Consider the following 16,797-nt stretch of genomic DNA (forward strand, 5'->3'; position numbering starts at 1 on the left):
TTTTTTTTTAAATCCAAATATATAATAGCTAAATTAGAATAATTTTAATTTAAAATTAATTAAATATTTAATATAAATAATAAAATCATAACTTGATTATCAAGAAAGATGGATCTCATTAATTATAATTAATGTGTATTTGATAACATGAAGTGCTTTTATAAAAATGATTTTAAATTAAAAATATATTAAAATATATATTTTTATTTTTAACATTAATATATAAATTAAATTATTAAAAATCATGATTTTTCAAAGTAAAAAATAGTTAAAAAACATAAAATTAGGTTAAACCACTTTCCAAAGGAGAACATGTGATAGGTTTCATTGAATAAAAATAGTATATAAAATACTATTATTTTTTAAATTATTAATACAATAAAAAATATAAAAATTCCATAAATGGGAGACAAATAAATTTAAATTCAATAAATAAAAAAATAAAAAAAATATTAATAACTAAAAAGTTATTATTAAACACATAAAAATATCATTAAGTGAGAAAAAAAAAATCCAAAAAAAGGGAAAGAAATATATTAATTGTCCAAAAAATATACATGAAGGAGTCGGATTTTCCGTTCTCAAGTAGTAACCAGATCAAACTCCTGGTCTCCGTTCGTGGCTTGCTATGATCAGTCTCTTGAAGTGACCTGTTTTTCTGGGAAAAAGCTCTCCTCAGTTCACCGCCGTCCTCACTGTTGCAATAACGCAAACAACTTGCTAAAGGACTCAAAAGACTTGATCTTTTCAACAAATAAGTTAGACCCAGGTGAGTCCTCAGGTTTTGCTCATTCTTCTAAGTCCTCTTTGGGTTATTTTGATTGAACTTGCCTTGGCTCCATCTGTTTCATGAGCATTGGCTATAAAGATAAAGACCCTTTGCTTGTTCAATTGAGTTGTTTCAGTTTGATGGGTTTTTCTCTATTGGATTATAGAAGGAGATTCGAGCTCTATCAGTTGGAAAGTTCCAGTCTTTTGGTTGGTTTCTTGGACTTGTTGAGTGTTGTGAGGTTGGTGAAAGAACGGGTCTAACAAGGTCAAACAATGAACTCTGTAGCTTTATTTGGTACGAGGGTAGTTCATAAATCATCATGCTTTCTTTTCATTTCGAGAAAGTTATGTGATTGTAGTTTTGATGGTTGTGATAAGAATGATAATTGGTTTCAATACGTAGAGGAACCTTTAAAGAGAATGTATTAAAGTTCAGATTTTGATTCTTTTTTGAGAGTGGAAGTTGTGTTGAGGAGTATTTCTTGGTTGGACGTAGTTATTTTGAGAGCACAAGAATTGATGCTTATAGAGTTCTTGATATTCTAAGTCGAGATGGCCCTGGATTTGATGCAAAAAGGGCTTTAAGTGAGTTAAAGATAAGGGTTTCGTGGCTTCTTGTGAGGGAAGTTCTTACAGGATTTTTGAGGAACATTAATGAGGAGAATAAAACCAGGTGTGCTAAATTGGGTTTTTCATGTGGTCTGATCAGCAGGGAAATTACAAGCACACCGGGAATACGTATCATTTGTTAATGAAGATATTTGCACAGTGTGAGGAGTTTAGGGCAATGTGGAGACTAGCAGATGAGATGATTGAGAAGGGGTTTCACACTACAGCACAGACATTTAATAGATTAATTTGTACTTGCGGTGAGGCTGGTTTGGCTATGAATGTCTTGGAAAGGTTCATTAAGTCAAAAACATTCAATTTTAGGCTGTACAAGAGTTCTTATAATGCAATTCTGCATTCACTGCTTGTTTTGCGTCTGTAGAAGTTGATTGAGTGGTTATGTCTGTATATGTTGGATGAGCATCATTCCCCAGATGTTCTTACTTCTAATGTTATTTTTTTATGCAAAATGTAGATTGCTTGATGAAATGCTTTGGTCATGGAATTTTTCCAGATTTTCATACCCATAACATCCTTCTACATGTTTATGGAAAGACAGACAATCCACTTGCTGCACTTGAATGCTATGAAGGAGTCAGGTATTGACCCTACCGTTCTTCGTTACACTACGATGATAGATGGACTGAGTTGGGCTGGGAATTTACTCGGCTGCCAGTATTTTTTTGATGAAATGATAAAAACTGGATGCATGCTAGATGTTGTTTGTTATACTGTAATGATCACAGGATATATAATGGCAGGTGAGCTTGAAAAGGCTCAGGAAATGTTTGAAGACATGATATTCAATGGCTAATCACCAATGTATTTACTTATAATTCTATGATTTGAACTGTATGGCTGGGAAGTTTGAGTAGGCATGTTCCATGCTCAACTAAATGGAATCTAGAGGATGCAATCCTGATTTTCATGTTTACAGAACCCTAGTAAGAAATTTGTGGAATGCTGGAAAGCTTTCTGAAGCTCATGAAGTGATAAAGCAGATGATAGAGAAAGGGAAATACAGCCATCTAGTCGCAAAGATCAAAGGATACAAGGGATGCTGAAGTGGCACATTCTGTACCATGGATAATTTTCAATCATAACTTTCTGGGAAGATTCGCACGATTTAGCTCAATTGATGCCCTTTACCTGCTTGCAGTAATAGATTTCATGGAAATTAGGAGGGTAAAGTATGCTTATCTTTTCTCCCTTGTCATACTTACTCCACAGCATAATTGAGATATAATGGAAAGCCTAGTTTTGAAAAACTTCTGAGAATCATCAGCTTCTTGCGATGCTTTTCCTTATCATAAATTTGACGTGTTCTAGTTGTATTCATATAATAATTTTTAAGTTATCATTTCATTTATGTGCATCTTATCATTATGACGATGCAGTATGATATATATACATATACATATATATATATATATATATATATATATATTGTTATCATATCTACCAGGAGCTGGTGATAAAAAGCTCTTTTGTCACTCAATCTGTGTTTTGAAATCTGATGTCTATACTGTGAACCATTGATCATTTTGTGGCTGGAAGATGACCATGCCCTTTTTTGATAAGGGAACAGCATAAAAATATAGACCTTGGAAGTTTTAAAGAATAGGAATGGATGTCAAGCTCCTGCTAAGTTTGTCTAATCAATGCAAAATTCTTCTGGCTTTTCTTTGCGTTAAAAGAATAATGACGACGACGACGACGGAACAAATAAATTTGGGTAATGCAGTTGCGTAAGAGTTGGGGTAATGCAGTTACATGAGAAACCTTTCTGACTTTGTTGGTGTTGCCATTTCTTCTTAAAGTTTTCAAGTGGATCTGCTCTTGAATGCTGAGTACCCACTTTTGTACTAGTTTAAGAGTGGATCTTGAAGATTTCTATCAAATATCAGTTATTGTTTCCTTTTCCTTTCCTTTCCTTTTTTTTTTTTTTTTGGTTTCTTATTAGGTAGTTTTTTTCTAATAGCAACCTGAAGTTAGGTGCCTGCAGAGTTTGCACTCACTGGCTTTGTGTCCAACTCTCTATGAAAGATCACATTCTGATTATTTGACAGTTCTTGATTTTCATCGACTTCTCTTGTCTGGCTAACATTTCACTTTATCACCTTCAGATTGGATAAGTGCGAGAGAAGAGTTAAGAATTGAAATATTTAAGAATGTAGGGTCATATTAGCATACAATCATATCTCTGCTATAACAGCACAGCAGAAAATTGGCTCTCCAACCTTCTAGAGCTTGAGTCTCGTCTTTTTTGCTGCCTATAACAGCACAGCAGAAAACTATCTCCATTCACTCCTATTGCTATTGTTATCATGCATGTTTGCCATGTTATAAGATGGGACTGGGAATCCAGAAATAGCACATATAGATGTGTGTATCGGCATTCATAATCTTGCTGGACTCGTATATGAAACAGTGGGGTGGGGGGCAGCACACCTGTTCTTGCCTATCTATTGCCATTTTAATAGTTATGAAGGCCAAAGCTTTGTTTCTAGTCAACTAGCATGCTCAGTGACGTTACCACCCCCATTAATTATATCGTTTAGAGCCTGACAAGACAAAAACAGATTCAATTCTCCTTCATTTACAATGAAAATACTCCCACTTGGTGCCTCAGGTATCTCTTTTTCGTCTGGTATTTTCTGATTTATGGATCCAGCAAATGCTTCCTGCGTCTTATTGTGCAGCTACTGTTTAGTACTTTTCATCTTTTTCTCTAGGTCGTCAAAGATTGTGGTCATTTCGATATATTGGTTTGCTTAATGGTTAAGAAATTGGGAGAGCTGGGTAACTCCTCCATGGCACCCCACCTGATATAAGTTCCATCGGACGGTGTTTAATAACACTACCATTGAACATGTTAAGAATTGATATGAAATATTAATATTGCACAGAAATCCGAGAGCACATAGCATAACCTAGTCTTCTCACGACACCAATAACATTGATAATCCATAACCTTTATTCCACCTTGATTTATAGGCATGGCTAATCAAATGTCTCTTGATGCTTTCTAATTTTCATGTCTACTTATATATAACTACAAAATACGCGTGCATGCATATATACATACATACATACATGTCACTCTCAAGCACGATGCGTCTCCCTCGTAAACTATGAAAGAAGAACGATGAATTCTCCACCTCTTTTTATGACCTTTGAAAAAGTTGTGCTTTTCGCCTGTCCTTTTGTTACTTTTTTTTCCTGGTGAAGGTATCGTATGGAGCATGCATTGCAGAAGATGAAGTTAAGCTTTCATTTTTGATGGACAATGACCCTTTAACTAATAGGTAGAGGAAATTCGATCATTAGACCAGACTTTCATCATCTGGACACTTACATCCATAACCCATTTGCATAAGTTACATCTCTAAGATGCCCAAATTACACTCAACATTACTAATTAATATCGAAGAGAAGCCAAAAATTGATTCGGGCTAGCATAATACAAAATGCTAAAACAATAGGGACATACAGAGAGAAAAAAAAAAAAAACCCTTTCTGCTCGGCTTCTACCATGTTTTTTTGACTGTTTTGGAACAAAACAGAAAAGATAGAGAAAATAGGGTTTTTTCATGGGCAAAACTTCTCTTAAAAACTTATTACAGTATGATTTAGCTTGTAATAATTAAGCTTATAAATTAAGAGAAAAAAGAAAAATAGAAAACAAGAAGAAGAAGAAAGGGAATGGAATATTCCTGGTTTAGTTAATTACTTCTTCTCCTCTTTCTTTTCTCCCTTCTTTTCTTCTTTCTTCTCCTCTTTTTTCACTTCTTTCTTCTCTTCTTTTGCAGGTCCAACTGAGATTATGTCCACTTTCGCTACTTTCTTCAGCCTTCTCACCACTGCCACGGTATCCATCTGACCTATCACTGTTAGCTTCTGATCTTTTAGATCTGCTGCTATGGAATCAACTCCTGTTTATGTTCAAAAAAACTTGTTAAGCTCTGCTTTAATCTATCTCACCAACTCCAAAAAATAAATACAGACGGGAAAAAAAAGAGAAATGAAATACCATAAATATCAGCAGCAGCTTCTATAGCTTTCTGCTTTGTCTTTACATCAGTCATGGTCAATACCTTCAACACCACCTTCTGCTACCAAATAGGATATTAAAGAGAGCTTTTTTAAAAATAAGGACAATATCAACATGTATTGGACATGAAAATAAAGAAGAACTACAAGGTACCTGAGCCATTAGAAGAGAGGATTGAAGAAGAGAAGTATGAATACTTCAATAATTTGCGCTGAGCTTTGTATATAAAGGGTTTGAAGATGTGAACAGTGGTGCTATTATTTGTTTGTACTCTACAGGTGAAGGTGGTGGGTGACTTCATGCAGATATATTTGTGGAGATCCCTGGCAGTTTTTGACAAAAGTGAAAAAGTTAGCATGATGGACAAGTTTGAGCCACTTGATTGATTGGATTTGTCATTACATGTTATTTTCCTTCTTTTTTTAAAAAAATATTCTCTCGTTTATTTTTTAATTTATAGAGCAGGCATACGACCGATCATGTTATGTCTAGGGTTCTTAAGAAAATTTATCTTATTTTTCAATTTGATAAAATATACTTATATTTATTTTAGAGCAACCTCGTGTCAATCGATCCCCAATCTACTCATTAATTAATTTACAATTGGATCTCCAAACTAAAACATTTTTCAACCCGCCTCTAGATTATTTAATATATTTCTTATTTGATTCCTTTTATGCATATTTTTGCTTTAATGTTTTTGAATTATTTTATCCAATAAAATGATTATTTTCTATAAGGAACTTGATGTGGAACAATTACTCAGAATTTTATGGATCATATAGATAAAAAAAAATAGTCTAAGAAGTTATCCGAATAGGTAATTTAACTCAAAACAATATAATTTTTAATCTAATGGTTGAATTCAACTCAAATTTTATATAGGTGGATTCCTAAAGAAAATGGAACTATTCTTCAAATCCTATTCATGCTTAGTGAATCCAGATTGCTCAGATTCGTCGGACTCCATTCCAAAGCTCTAAAGAATGCATTCGAAATTAACTTTGACCCGTAATCTAGGCCTTTGCTTGTTGATTTTAGATTTTAGCTTAATTGTGTTTCCTTCTCTGTTGTTTTCTAGTCATTTTTTATGTTTGAAGTACTATTTAAACCTATCTTTTCAAATCTTATGGGACTTTTGCTAAAAAACAAATTAAAAAAAATACAAACATTTACAGCTTTAGTTGTGTTTTTTTTAAAAAATACAAACATTTACAGCTTTAGTTGTGTTCTGTCTGGTTCTAGGATTTAAACATGTATTAAACTCATATCAATTTGATCTTTTCGATTAAAAAATTATGGTGATATATTTTATATGGAAGAATCTCATTGATTGAAAAATATTTGATATATGGGAATGAAATTGAAAATCGTATGAGGTTTATTAATTGATTGTCCCTCCCTTAACTTGGGTTTGAACAATAACTCACTCTTTTTTTTTTTCTGTTTTTTTTTACAATTCAATACATATAAAGGTTAATCATTAGAGTTCAATAGGAAATTAATCTTGACTATAATAATAAAAACATATTTTTCCTAAAGCATAAACAATTACACCTCCAAATAAAAACCAAAAGGCTATTAGACTCCTTGGTAGTCAACTAACAATTTTCATCATGGCTTATGTGGGATTTACAAATGAAATGCGTTATGGCAACGGCGACGGAGACCTTGAAACCGTCACCTTGTCTGCCATCATATATATATATATATATATATATAGAGAGAGAGAGAGAGAGAGAGAGTTGGAGATGGAGAGAAGGAAGAAAAGTAGAGTGACATGAAAACTGGGTTGACAAGTTGAGAGTTGTGACCAAACTGGTTTCTCCATAATTGATTTACTCTTTCGGTTCTGTAGATTCTCTCTTCTTTCAAGGGGTTGAAACGAAGGATTGGGTACCCTACATCTACATGGTTAAAATGGCCCCTCCTCTTTTCTTTCTTCTGAACACTGAAAGACTTTTCCTTTTTCATACCCAATTATCATTACTAAAGCATCCGTTTACTTGCAGTTATTAGAATGTAGTAGTGAGGGTACATGCCGATATTGTATCTAATTTTCTCTTGCAAATGGTGTTCAATATTGCAAATTGTCAGGTATTTCAAACAGAAAGAATGGAGCTTTTTCTTGTGACAGCACCGGACATATTGATAGACACCTTGGAGCTAGCCAAAGAGACAGCCATTGAGACAAACAATCATCCAAAAGGGGTTGAGAAAGTCGGGCAATCAAAGCCAAAACCAAGTTTAGAACAAAAAAAAAAAAAAAGAAGCCAGAAACTGCAGCATGAACTAAAGAAGAATGCGAAGAACACCAAAAGGCTACATGGTAATGAAAAATTCAACGTGTTCTGTTGCAATTCTCTTCCTCTTGTTTCTGGTCACTGTAACCACTAAGATTAGTTTTTGTGATGCATTTCCAGCATGGCGTGTGGTCAGAGTGAGAGAGAAAAGGCACTTTTGAGGCTCAAACAAGTTATTATAAATCCTTAAAAAACTTGCTAGCTTCTCGGCCTGGTAAAAGAGATTATCGCGAGTGGGCTCAGGATGTCTGCCATAGCAGAACAAGTCACATCCGTAAGGCCCACCTTGTATTTCCTTACACATACCTGAAATGAGACGGACATGATTAAGGCAAGCACCCTCCCTTCTTTATCAGCATTTAAATTATCGTCTTCTAGTATCCTAGTAGATGCAGTGCCTGCACGATCTTTTGGGTTGTGATATATTTATATATTATTATGGGTTTATAAAAACAAAAAAAATATAAAACAAACTAGTGTTAATCTATATTTTTAACTAGTTTAATATTAAAAAATAAAATTAATAATTGTTTTTTAAAAATCATAACAAAAAAAACAAAAAAAATCATGTATAAAAACATTATAGCAAGTTAAAGTGTTTCATAAGAAAAATCTAGTTTTTTAAAAATCATAACAAAAAAAACAAAAAAAATCATGTATAAAAATATTATAACAAGTTAAAGTGTTTCATAAGAAAAATCTATAATTGTAATTCTCAACTAGTTTAATATTAAAAATAATAAAATCAAAATTTTTTTTTTTGAAAAAAATCATAACAAAAAAAACCTGGAAACACTGTAGCAAGCTAAAGTGTTTCATGAGAAAATCTATAGCTGTAATTCTCAATCAATTCAATATTAAAAATAATAAAATTAATAAAGATAATTTAAAAAAAAATCATAATAAAAAAATAATATGAGAGAACACTGTAATAATCTACAGTGTTTTAAAGAAAAAACTACGAAGCTAAATTCTCAACTAACTCAATATGAAAAAAAAAATCAACAAAGATAATTCTAAAAAAATAAAAAAATCATTAAAAAGGAAAAAAAGCTATATGAAGAAATACTGTAGAAACCCACAGTGTTTTAAAGAAAAAACTACAAAGATAAATTCTCAATCAGTTCCATATTAACAAAATAAAATCAATAAAAATAATTATAAAAAAATAGAAAAATAAACATGTGGGGAAAGTTAAAGTTAAATTATCAATCAGCTCAATATTTTAAAAAATTAATAAAGATAATTTAAAAAAAAACATGTAGGGAAATACGGTAGCAAAACAAAAACTATATGGAAAAACATTATAACAATCCACAATGTTCTAAACAAAAAATTACGAAGCAAAATTTTTAATTAGCTCAATATAAAAAAAATAAAATTAACAAAGACTATTTGAAAAAAAATTCATAAAAAAACATGTAGTGAAATACTGTAGTAATCCATAATGTTTTAAAGAAAAAAATTGCATAACTAAATTCTCAACCAATTCAATATTAAAAAAAAATTAAGAAAGATAATTTTGAAAAAAAAAACAATCTTATAAAAAAAACATGTAAAACCCAACAAAAAAGGAAAAAATATGAGTTAAAAAATATGGGGAAAAAGAAGAAGAAAGACAAAACACAAAAAAGAAAAATAAATAAAAAATTGAACAAAAAAAACATGTAATTTCCCACATGTTTTAGAGTATTAGTTAATGTAAATCTCTCATCTCCGACCATGTTCGATCCTTCCTCCTACCTTTTGTTGGTAACTTTTTGGTTCCTAATTTGTTTGTTGGAGTTGGACTTAACAATTTAATCTCTTTCAGTCTAGAAGCGCTCTTAATTTGCTTTTGGTTATCACTACGAATAAAGACTACAAGCACTAGCAACGAAGTTCAATGTTCATCTTTTTCACGTCACTGCACACAATCACTTGTTTACGTGCAGCACAGGCACAGCTGAAAACTTGCAGGTGAGTTCATGATCAATAGAACTGAAGTGTTTGAGCATGGGCGCACAAGAAAGTGTATTGGTTTTACAATGTGAGCATGGCACTTGGATTTGTGGTTAGCTTTTAGACCCTTTTTGACTTCTTGATTACTAACAGGAGATGGAGGCATATCTACTTTGAACTATCAATTTTTGGATTACGTGAGGTACAAATTCGAGGATGTTCTACGTAAGCTCTGCTAGATATTATCTGTTTCCTTGAAGTGTCGTGTTGTAGATTAGTTTCTATTTCTTTTCTTGACAGTTGCAGTACTTAATCTACTGTATCATATGCTTGTTATAAGATCAATCCTCATTTCAATATGAGAATGCTAGTTTATTTCATCAAGGCATCATATTATAGTGATATCTCATTGTGTTTTAGCAGCAGGAATAATAATGCATATCAAAACGTAACGCAGAGCACATATCTTAACAAGTATTGAACATGAAGAAATAATGCATAATATTATATCAAACAAGCTTAACATAAATCCATGCAACAAAAATTAGGACTAAATTAGAAGAATAAACATAAAAAAGTAAATAAATAAACAACACCCGAGAAATGAAATTCGTCAAGAAAGGCTGGCAGTTGAAGGAAGAGAAACAACAATGTCTAAAGAGCTCGAGACTTAATAATGTCGAAGCTCATTTCGCTAGGATCTGTTGCTTGCAACTCCACTTGAATGCCATCTAGTTCCCTCTTGAATCTGTCTTTGGAGCTTGCATAGACCATCTTACTTCGGATCCTTGATGTATCAGGTGACCTACAAAGGCAAAACAATCTAGTAATTCTGTGTCTGGTAAGCGTTTCACATGTCTTGTTCAAAAAAGTGACTCCAACAAGCAGGGAAGCATTAGCCAGAGTATCATGCATAGTTTGCTATATATTTTTGGTTTGAGCTAGGCAAATATAGGAAAGAAAATGTTAAGCAATTTGAGCAACTATGCAATTACCATGCAATGAAGAAGATTTTACTTTTCTGGCAATTCTCATTAGTTGTGAAATCATAATCAAAGACAGCGTAGCGACACTCATCAGCAGGGAGAGATGCAGCGAATTCCTCGTAAGTTTCTTCAGGGCTCCCAAGTTTCTCTACCACCACCTGCTGAGACTCGATCTTGAAAATGATGAATCGGTAGTTCCTCTTCGCCTTTAGTTCCAAGAACTTCAGCTTACATTCATCATCAACAGCCATTCCAGACGCCGCGTTCGCCTAATTAATCCAAATGTTTAATTGGAAAATATAAAGAGAAGAAAACAGACATGTATGGATCAAACAATTTCCAAGAAAACATATGAACCATCCTGCTCGATAAACACGCACGGTGGATTGAAATTACAAGGCATGAATCATTTGAGCTGCTGGATTCAATGAATGAACAGAAATGAAATCGATTTTTAAGAAATAGAAATGGCCTCGAATAAAAATTTGATGAAACGACAATTCCTGCTGAATATCCACATATTTGATCCAACATCGCATCATGCTAGGCTTCCATACAAATTAATGAAAGCTAGCAATGTAGAACTTAGAAGATTAATGACTCATGCTTTTCAGAATATCATAAGAACGTAGGAGACAAGGAGCATACCATGTTGACTTCCAATGAGAGCAAAAACCTCGTGAAAACTCAGGAAGGAAAAGGGAAATGGAAAGATGGGCGTGCAGAAGAGGAGAGGAGAGGAGAGGAGAGGAGAGGAGAAGGGGGTAAAGATCAGATCCTTGATTCGGGGTATACAATGAGGTCAGACAAATACGGGGAAGGTGAGAAATTTGAGGGACAAAACATGGGTTGACAGTCGTCTAATATTCCTAGGCTCATCGTGTCCACAACAACGGTTCCATGCATCAAAGACAGCAAAAATAGTAAGCTCTAAACAGATTAACGTTGCCACGTTATGCCTGTCTTCACAACCCCTCTATCACGTTTCAACTTGCCGCCCCCTTTTGTTTCTGAGAAAAAAATAAATAAAAATAGTGTGCTCTATTTTTAAGGGTTTGCATATAAATATAGTAATTTTTATCAGGGCATTGGTCAATGATCATTTAAAGGTTTTCTAATGGGAGTAATTTTGCTGGTAAATTATTTAACAGAGAATGGCAAGGCAGGGTTCCATAGAGTTGGTGGAAATCAAGCTGCTATTAGAAAAAAAGAAAAAAAAGATATACAAATTTATTTAACACTGCAAAAAATGATCATTAAAAAAGGAAAGAAACAAAAATTAATAAATTTATTAAGTACAAGCTATTGAACACAGCAATAAAAATAAAAATAATATTGATTCAACATAAGCCTTTTTAAAGGTACGATCATTCTCAAGAAAAAAATGCTATTTAGAAAAGTCAAATTGATAATATAGATTTTTTTAATAATATATATATATATATATTATTTTTGGCTTATGTACACCCTAATAATAAAAAATTATTTCAAAAAACTAATTATATTTTAATATATTTAATACATAATTATTTTAATAATTCAATAAGACCCGATTAATTTAATAATAATTTTAATAATTTTAAATCAATTCAATATTAAATAATAAAATAAAAAATAATTATTTTAATAATTCAATAAAACCCGATTAATTTAATAATTTAAAAATAATTTTAATAATTTTAAATTAATTCAATATTAAATAATAAAATGAAAAACAATAAAAAAATAAAAAAACTAAATTAACTAAAAAACCTTGTCAAACTGACAATAAAAAAACAAAAAAATTAAATTAACTAAAAAACCTTGTCAAACTGAAAATATATTCATGAAACTAAAATAATTTAAAAAAAAATAAATTAAAAAAAATCTCGTGAAAAATATTATTATAATAAATAATATTTTAATATTTTACAAATAAAAATAACATTTTGATAAAAGAAATAATAAAAAAACATTTTATTTAATACATTCCTTAAAGCATGTAAAGTACATATTAAAAAGCTGAAATAATATTTTTATTTTCAACTTTCCATTTAGGATCCCAAGGGAGATGCTCTAACACAGAACATAAAAGATAATATGAAAATAGGATATTAAAAATAAAACCTCCTTATTTTAGCAGTGTTTGGAATTACAATTGCACCATGCATTTAAGAAGATTAGAGTCTTTTTAAACTTTAAATTAATTATTTTTTAATTATTTTAATGTATTAATATAGAAAATAAAAATATTTTTAAAATATTTCTTAGTAAAATTATTTTAAAAAACAATCTCCACTATAATTTCAGACAAGATATTCATCTATTATTCATCTCAAGACAGTTTCTACCCGACAAAGTTCACTACTTTAGGACCTTGTTTCTTTTTTTGATCTTACATGAACATCATTTAATCAGAAGGACCAATTTTTGAATCAGATGACTTGTCTTCTGGAATGCTATGCATGTTTCCTGTCATAAAATCATCATCAAGCTCGTCTCCACTTACAAACTTAGTCACCCGCCTGGTAGGCCTTACTTCCCTTCCAGTAGCTGAAATTCGGAGATAAATAATGGGGTAAGTAAAACATGGCAAATTATATAGAAAAGAAGAATAAGAAAGGAAAGAAAGAACACATATGGTCTTGTAAGGAATATATATGCAGACAAGATTCATTTTCAAAAATTGTACAAGATCGTACTGGTCTGCAACCCATACCATATTTTTGACAATTCCCATATCAAGTCTCCTTTCCATGGAGCTCATGTTTCGCTCTGTGACCCAAACTGTGGGTTGACACATCATACTACGATTTGCATACGACTCTTTATCATGTTATTTCAGCCTCTATCTTATTACAGTAAGGCCACACAATTCATGGCTTCAACCAGCAGAACAAAGCATTTTTGATGAATTACTGTTATCAACCATTTCAATAGAGCACGGTGATTTGTGCCAGCTCCGGTGGCGTGTATCAGATTGTACAGTCAAAGCAGCTACCATTCTTGATCTAGCACTACCTATTTTCCTGTTTCCTATTTTCTCTTGTTTGTCTAATAATGTTTTACTATCTCATTATGGTCGAGAGTTATAGATACACCTGTATTCAAACTATTTCATTCACCATCCAAATACTCCAGAACTTAAAACAACATCAGCAATATACACTGCAAGGAGACAGGCTCTATGCCAATAAAAAAAAAAAAAACAAGTGTCTTCTGTTTGTCAAATTTTAGGTAACGAACTTATAAGCAGAAGATTTAAATAAAGACAGTTAAAAGCTGGCATGTTTTATGCTTACCTTCTTTGCCAGTGGCTGCAGAACCTCTCAAACCCTTATCAGGACAATCTCTAGCCAAATGTGTTACACCACCACATACTTCACTTCAACCACCCTTGTAAGAACCCGTGTATTTCTAAGATGTTGGAAATTAATGAATGTATAGTATGCCTAGATGGCTGAAGATGGAAGTCGATTGAGCATCTAGGTACCAGGCAAGTAGCACCACCATAAAAAAAACAAAAAAAAGAGCATAGCAGACTGCATTATGGCAACAGCAAACATTAAAATAGTGAATTTCCACATAGCTTCGGGTATATACCACGAGTATTTTTAGGGCAGTCCTTGCTCAAATGTCCACGTTCATTACAAATAAAGCAATTGGCAAATTTGTCCCCCCTGCATTATAAAAAGAAATAAATCACTTCCGTAATAACAACAGCATTGTCAACAACAAATGAGTTACCATGAAGGTCCAATTCTCTTAACAAAATCAGTGATTCCCGTGCTCAATTTTGAATTCACCCCCACTTAACAAGTCCTACCACTAGTAATTGAAAAGGTCTGTACATAATTAATCTATGAAACAGCTGATTCCAAAACCTAAAAATATTTATATAATAATTCCAATTCAGAGTCATTTTCATTATGCAATAAAAATAAATAAATGGACCACCACTTTTCCATAGACCAGAAAGAATGGTTCTGATTTACCAGCAGTCATGTTGCCCTCACCGACAAACAAACAATAAAAAAAATGTAGGAACTAAACAAACTGATAACACAATATCTTACACCAAGAAATGTCTTATTTCCATTGAAATTAATCGCATAAAGAAATCATTCAACAAGTCAGCCAAGCTAGAGCTATTTAAAATCCATTGAAAGATGATGTACCATCTTCTCTTGGCTGAGGACATTGAGAAAGCGAATGCCCTTTTTCCCCACAACTGTAACACAATTTCTGATCCATAGTCTCGTCATTCTTGTTAGGACAATGCTTGAGGCTATGCCCACGGTGCCGACAAAGCAAACATATCTGCAGCAATCATCATTAACACACAAAAACACCACCATCATTTTCTTCATTTAAATAAACAACACCTCACATTCAACCACAAAATCAAAATTTCAATAAGCAAAAAATCTTCAATTATAAACATATTCCACACCCAATATCCAATTCCAAACCTACTTTTCTTTAAAACCCACACCTATATCACTATTAAGAGCAAGAACCCATATCAAACTCAATAAAAAAGCACTTTTCTCTAACCAATCCAATACCTACCAGGTAACAAAGACTCAAAACTTTATAAGAATTATCTATCAAGCCCAGTAAAAAAAAAGAGGTAATGTTTTTTTCTCTAAAAAAATTCACAAGACTCAAACTTTCAGAGAACTATAAACCAAAAGCAATAAAAAGAACAAACCTTATTCCTTTCCCACTCAGATTTTTTAGGGAAAAGTTTGGCAATATGGTCTTTAGCTTTACAAATAAAACAACTATCACCAGGCTTCATACCAGGAACTCTAAGTGGGTGTCGTCTAAACCCTTTTTTATAAGGCTCCTTTGGGTCAGAATTTTTTCTCTTGAGCAAGCTCTTTTTCTTCTTCTTCTTCTTGTTGGGATCCTTGAGTAGTGTTGGTTCTGGTTTTGGATACAAATCAGGATGTTCCCCTTTGAATCTCTTTCGTGCTAGTTTCTGTATTTTGCTCACCATCTTGTCTTCAAAGTGTAGATTTTAAGCAGAACCAAAGAGGATGTTTTCAGAGGAACTTGAACTACGAGGAAGCTGTGCTGCGTCTTCGTGCAGGGTTTTACAGTGGCTACGTGTTCTTTTTTGCTGGTGACTGGTGGGAGATGGAGGAGGGGCTTTTGCGCTTTGCAGCAGATTTTATTTTTATTTATTTTGTTCTAGCTCCCAAGTCCAATGGATCAGTCAATTGTTGGGCCCAGATTATGGGTCACAACTCACAAGATTGAATCAAAATTCCTTCGGTGCAGAAAATGGCCCAAAGTCTAGAATTGCTTACATCCAAATTAGGTTTGTATTTTTCCGTATATAAACGTAGATATATAAGTCAGTGAACTATTAAACTATGATGTTTTATCATTTAAAAACAAGATAAAAATATCAAGATTTATTCATGGGGTACTGGAGGTAAAATATTTCGATTCAATAGACCTTAATATCCTAATATATATATATAAATAATTTCTTATATTTATAATTTTATTATCTTAGTATTTTTTTTCTAGTCTTATATGAATTGAGACATGTAGAGAGATTCCGAGACTTTCATGAAATAAAAAAACTTATTTAATAAATATTCATTGCCATCCCTGATAATAAAATAAGGATACCAATGCCACGAAACTATGAACCTTCTTATTATTTTACCACAAAATAAAAATTACCCAATTATAACTTTTAAATTTTCTGATAACCATTTTAATTTAAAAACTTAAACTATTAAGTAAGATTTTATAATATAATTTATATTATTCTTTAATATAATCTCTCAAATAAAAGCTCTTTAAACTTGAAACTTATATAAATCTACATTATTTTATATTTAATTTTTATTAAATAAATAACCATTTGATCATTTGATCATTAAAGCCCTAATACCATGTCAAATAACCATTTTAACCTAAAAATTTAAATTATTAAATAAAATTTTAAAATAAAATTTATATTATTTTCTATATTTTTCTAAGTTTAAGGTACGTACAAGCTGTATTTTTGTACAAGCTATATTTTTGCATTGAAGCAACAGGCCACCATTAATTACCATTTGATATTTCACAAGTTTAAAAATTGGATTATTACAAGACTGATATTTCACATTCATGAAGGAACTCCGAG

At 32.0% G+C, this 16,797-nt stretch overlaps 2 protein-coding genes and 1 pseudogene across 3 annotated transcripts; 1 reads left to right on the forward strand and 2 right to left on the reverse strand.

Moving 5' to 3' along the window:
- Positions 1–509: 509 nt before the first annotated feature.
- LOC105129656 (pentatricopeptide repeat-containing protein At1g55630-like) lies at positions 510–2,749 on the forward strand (annotated as a pseudogene).
- Positions 2,750–4,719: 1,970 nt separating this feature from the next.
- On the reverse strand, positions 4,720–5,717 carry LOC105129657 (Copper transport protein family). 2 transcript variants are annotated; one of them, XM_011031810.1, is made up of 3 exons: positions 5,588–5,717; positions 5,414–5,495; positions 4,720–5,315 (listed from the first exon to the last, which is right to left on the reverse strand). In XM_011031810.1, exons 1-3 carry the CDS (start codon positions 5,594–5,596, stop codon positions 5,110–5,112), a joined length of 297 nt encoding a protein of 98 aa, XP_011030112.1. In that variant the 5' UTR covers positions 5,597–5,717; the 3' UTR covers positions 4,720–5,109. The 2 variants fall into 2 exon arrangements, with proteins under 2 accessions (XP_011030112.1, XP_011030113.1); XM_011031811.1 differs by having other exon boundaries at positions 5,414–5,492; positions 5,588–5,716.
- Positions 5,718–10,215: 4,498 nt separating this feature from the next.
- LOC105129717 (uncharacterized) lies at positions 10,216–15,798 on the reverse strand. The gene is made up of 5 exons (XM_011031899.1): positions 15,358–15,798; positions 14,822–14,963; positions 14,277–14,323; positions 10,674–10,933; positions 10,216–10,483 (listed from the first exon to the last, which is right to left on the reverse strand). The coding sequence occupies exons 1-5, from the start codon at positions 15,646–15,648 to the stop codon at positions 10,333–10,335; spliced, it is 891 nt and encodes a 296-aa protein (XP_011030201.1). The 5' UTR covers positions 15,649–15,798; the 3' UTR covers positions 10,216–10,332.
- Between the last annotated feature and the right edge of the window lie 999 nt (positions 15,799–16,797).

Source organism: Populus euphratica, unplaced genomic scaffold (genome assembly GCF_000495115.2).
Source record: "Populus euphratica unplaced genomic scaffold, PopEup_1.0 scaffold16.1, whole genome shotgun sequence".
Taxonomy (NCBI): Eukaryota; Viridiplantae; Streptophyta; class Magnoliopsida; order Malpighiales; family Salicaceae; genus Populus; species Populus euphratica.

Coding starts and splice junctions, on each gene's coding strand:
- LOC105129657 (XM_011031810.1), bottom strand. Junction 5,316..5,413: donor AGCTGCTGCTGATATTTATG/GTATTTCATTTC, acceptor GAACATAAACAG/GAGTTGATTCCATAGCAGCA.
- LOC105129717 (XM_011031899.1), bottom strand. CDS start 15,648: ATGGTGAGCAAAATACAGAAACTAGCACGAAAGAGATTCAAAGGGGAA. Junction 14,964..15,357: donor CTGAGTGGGAAAGGAATAAG/GTTTGTTCTTTT, acceptor TGATTGCTGCAG/ATATGTTTGCTTTGTCGGCA. Junction 10,484..10,673: donor AAAATCTTCTTCATTGCATG/GTAATTGCATAG, acceptor TTGCCTTTGTAG/GTCACCTGATACATCAAGGA.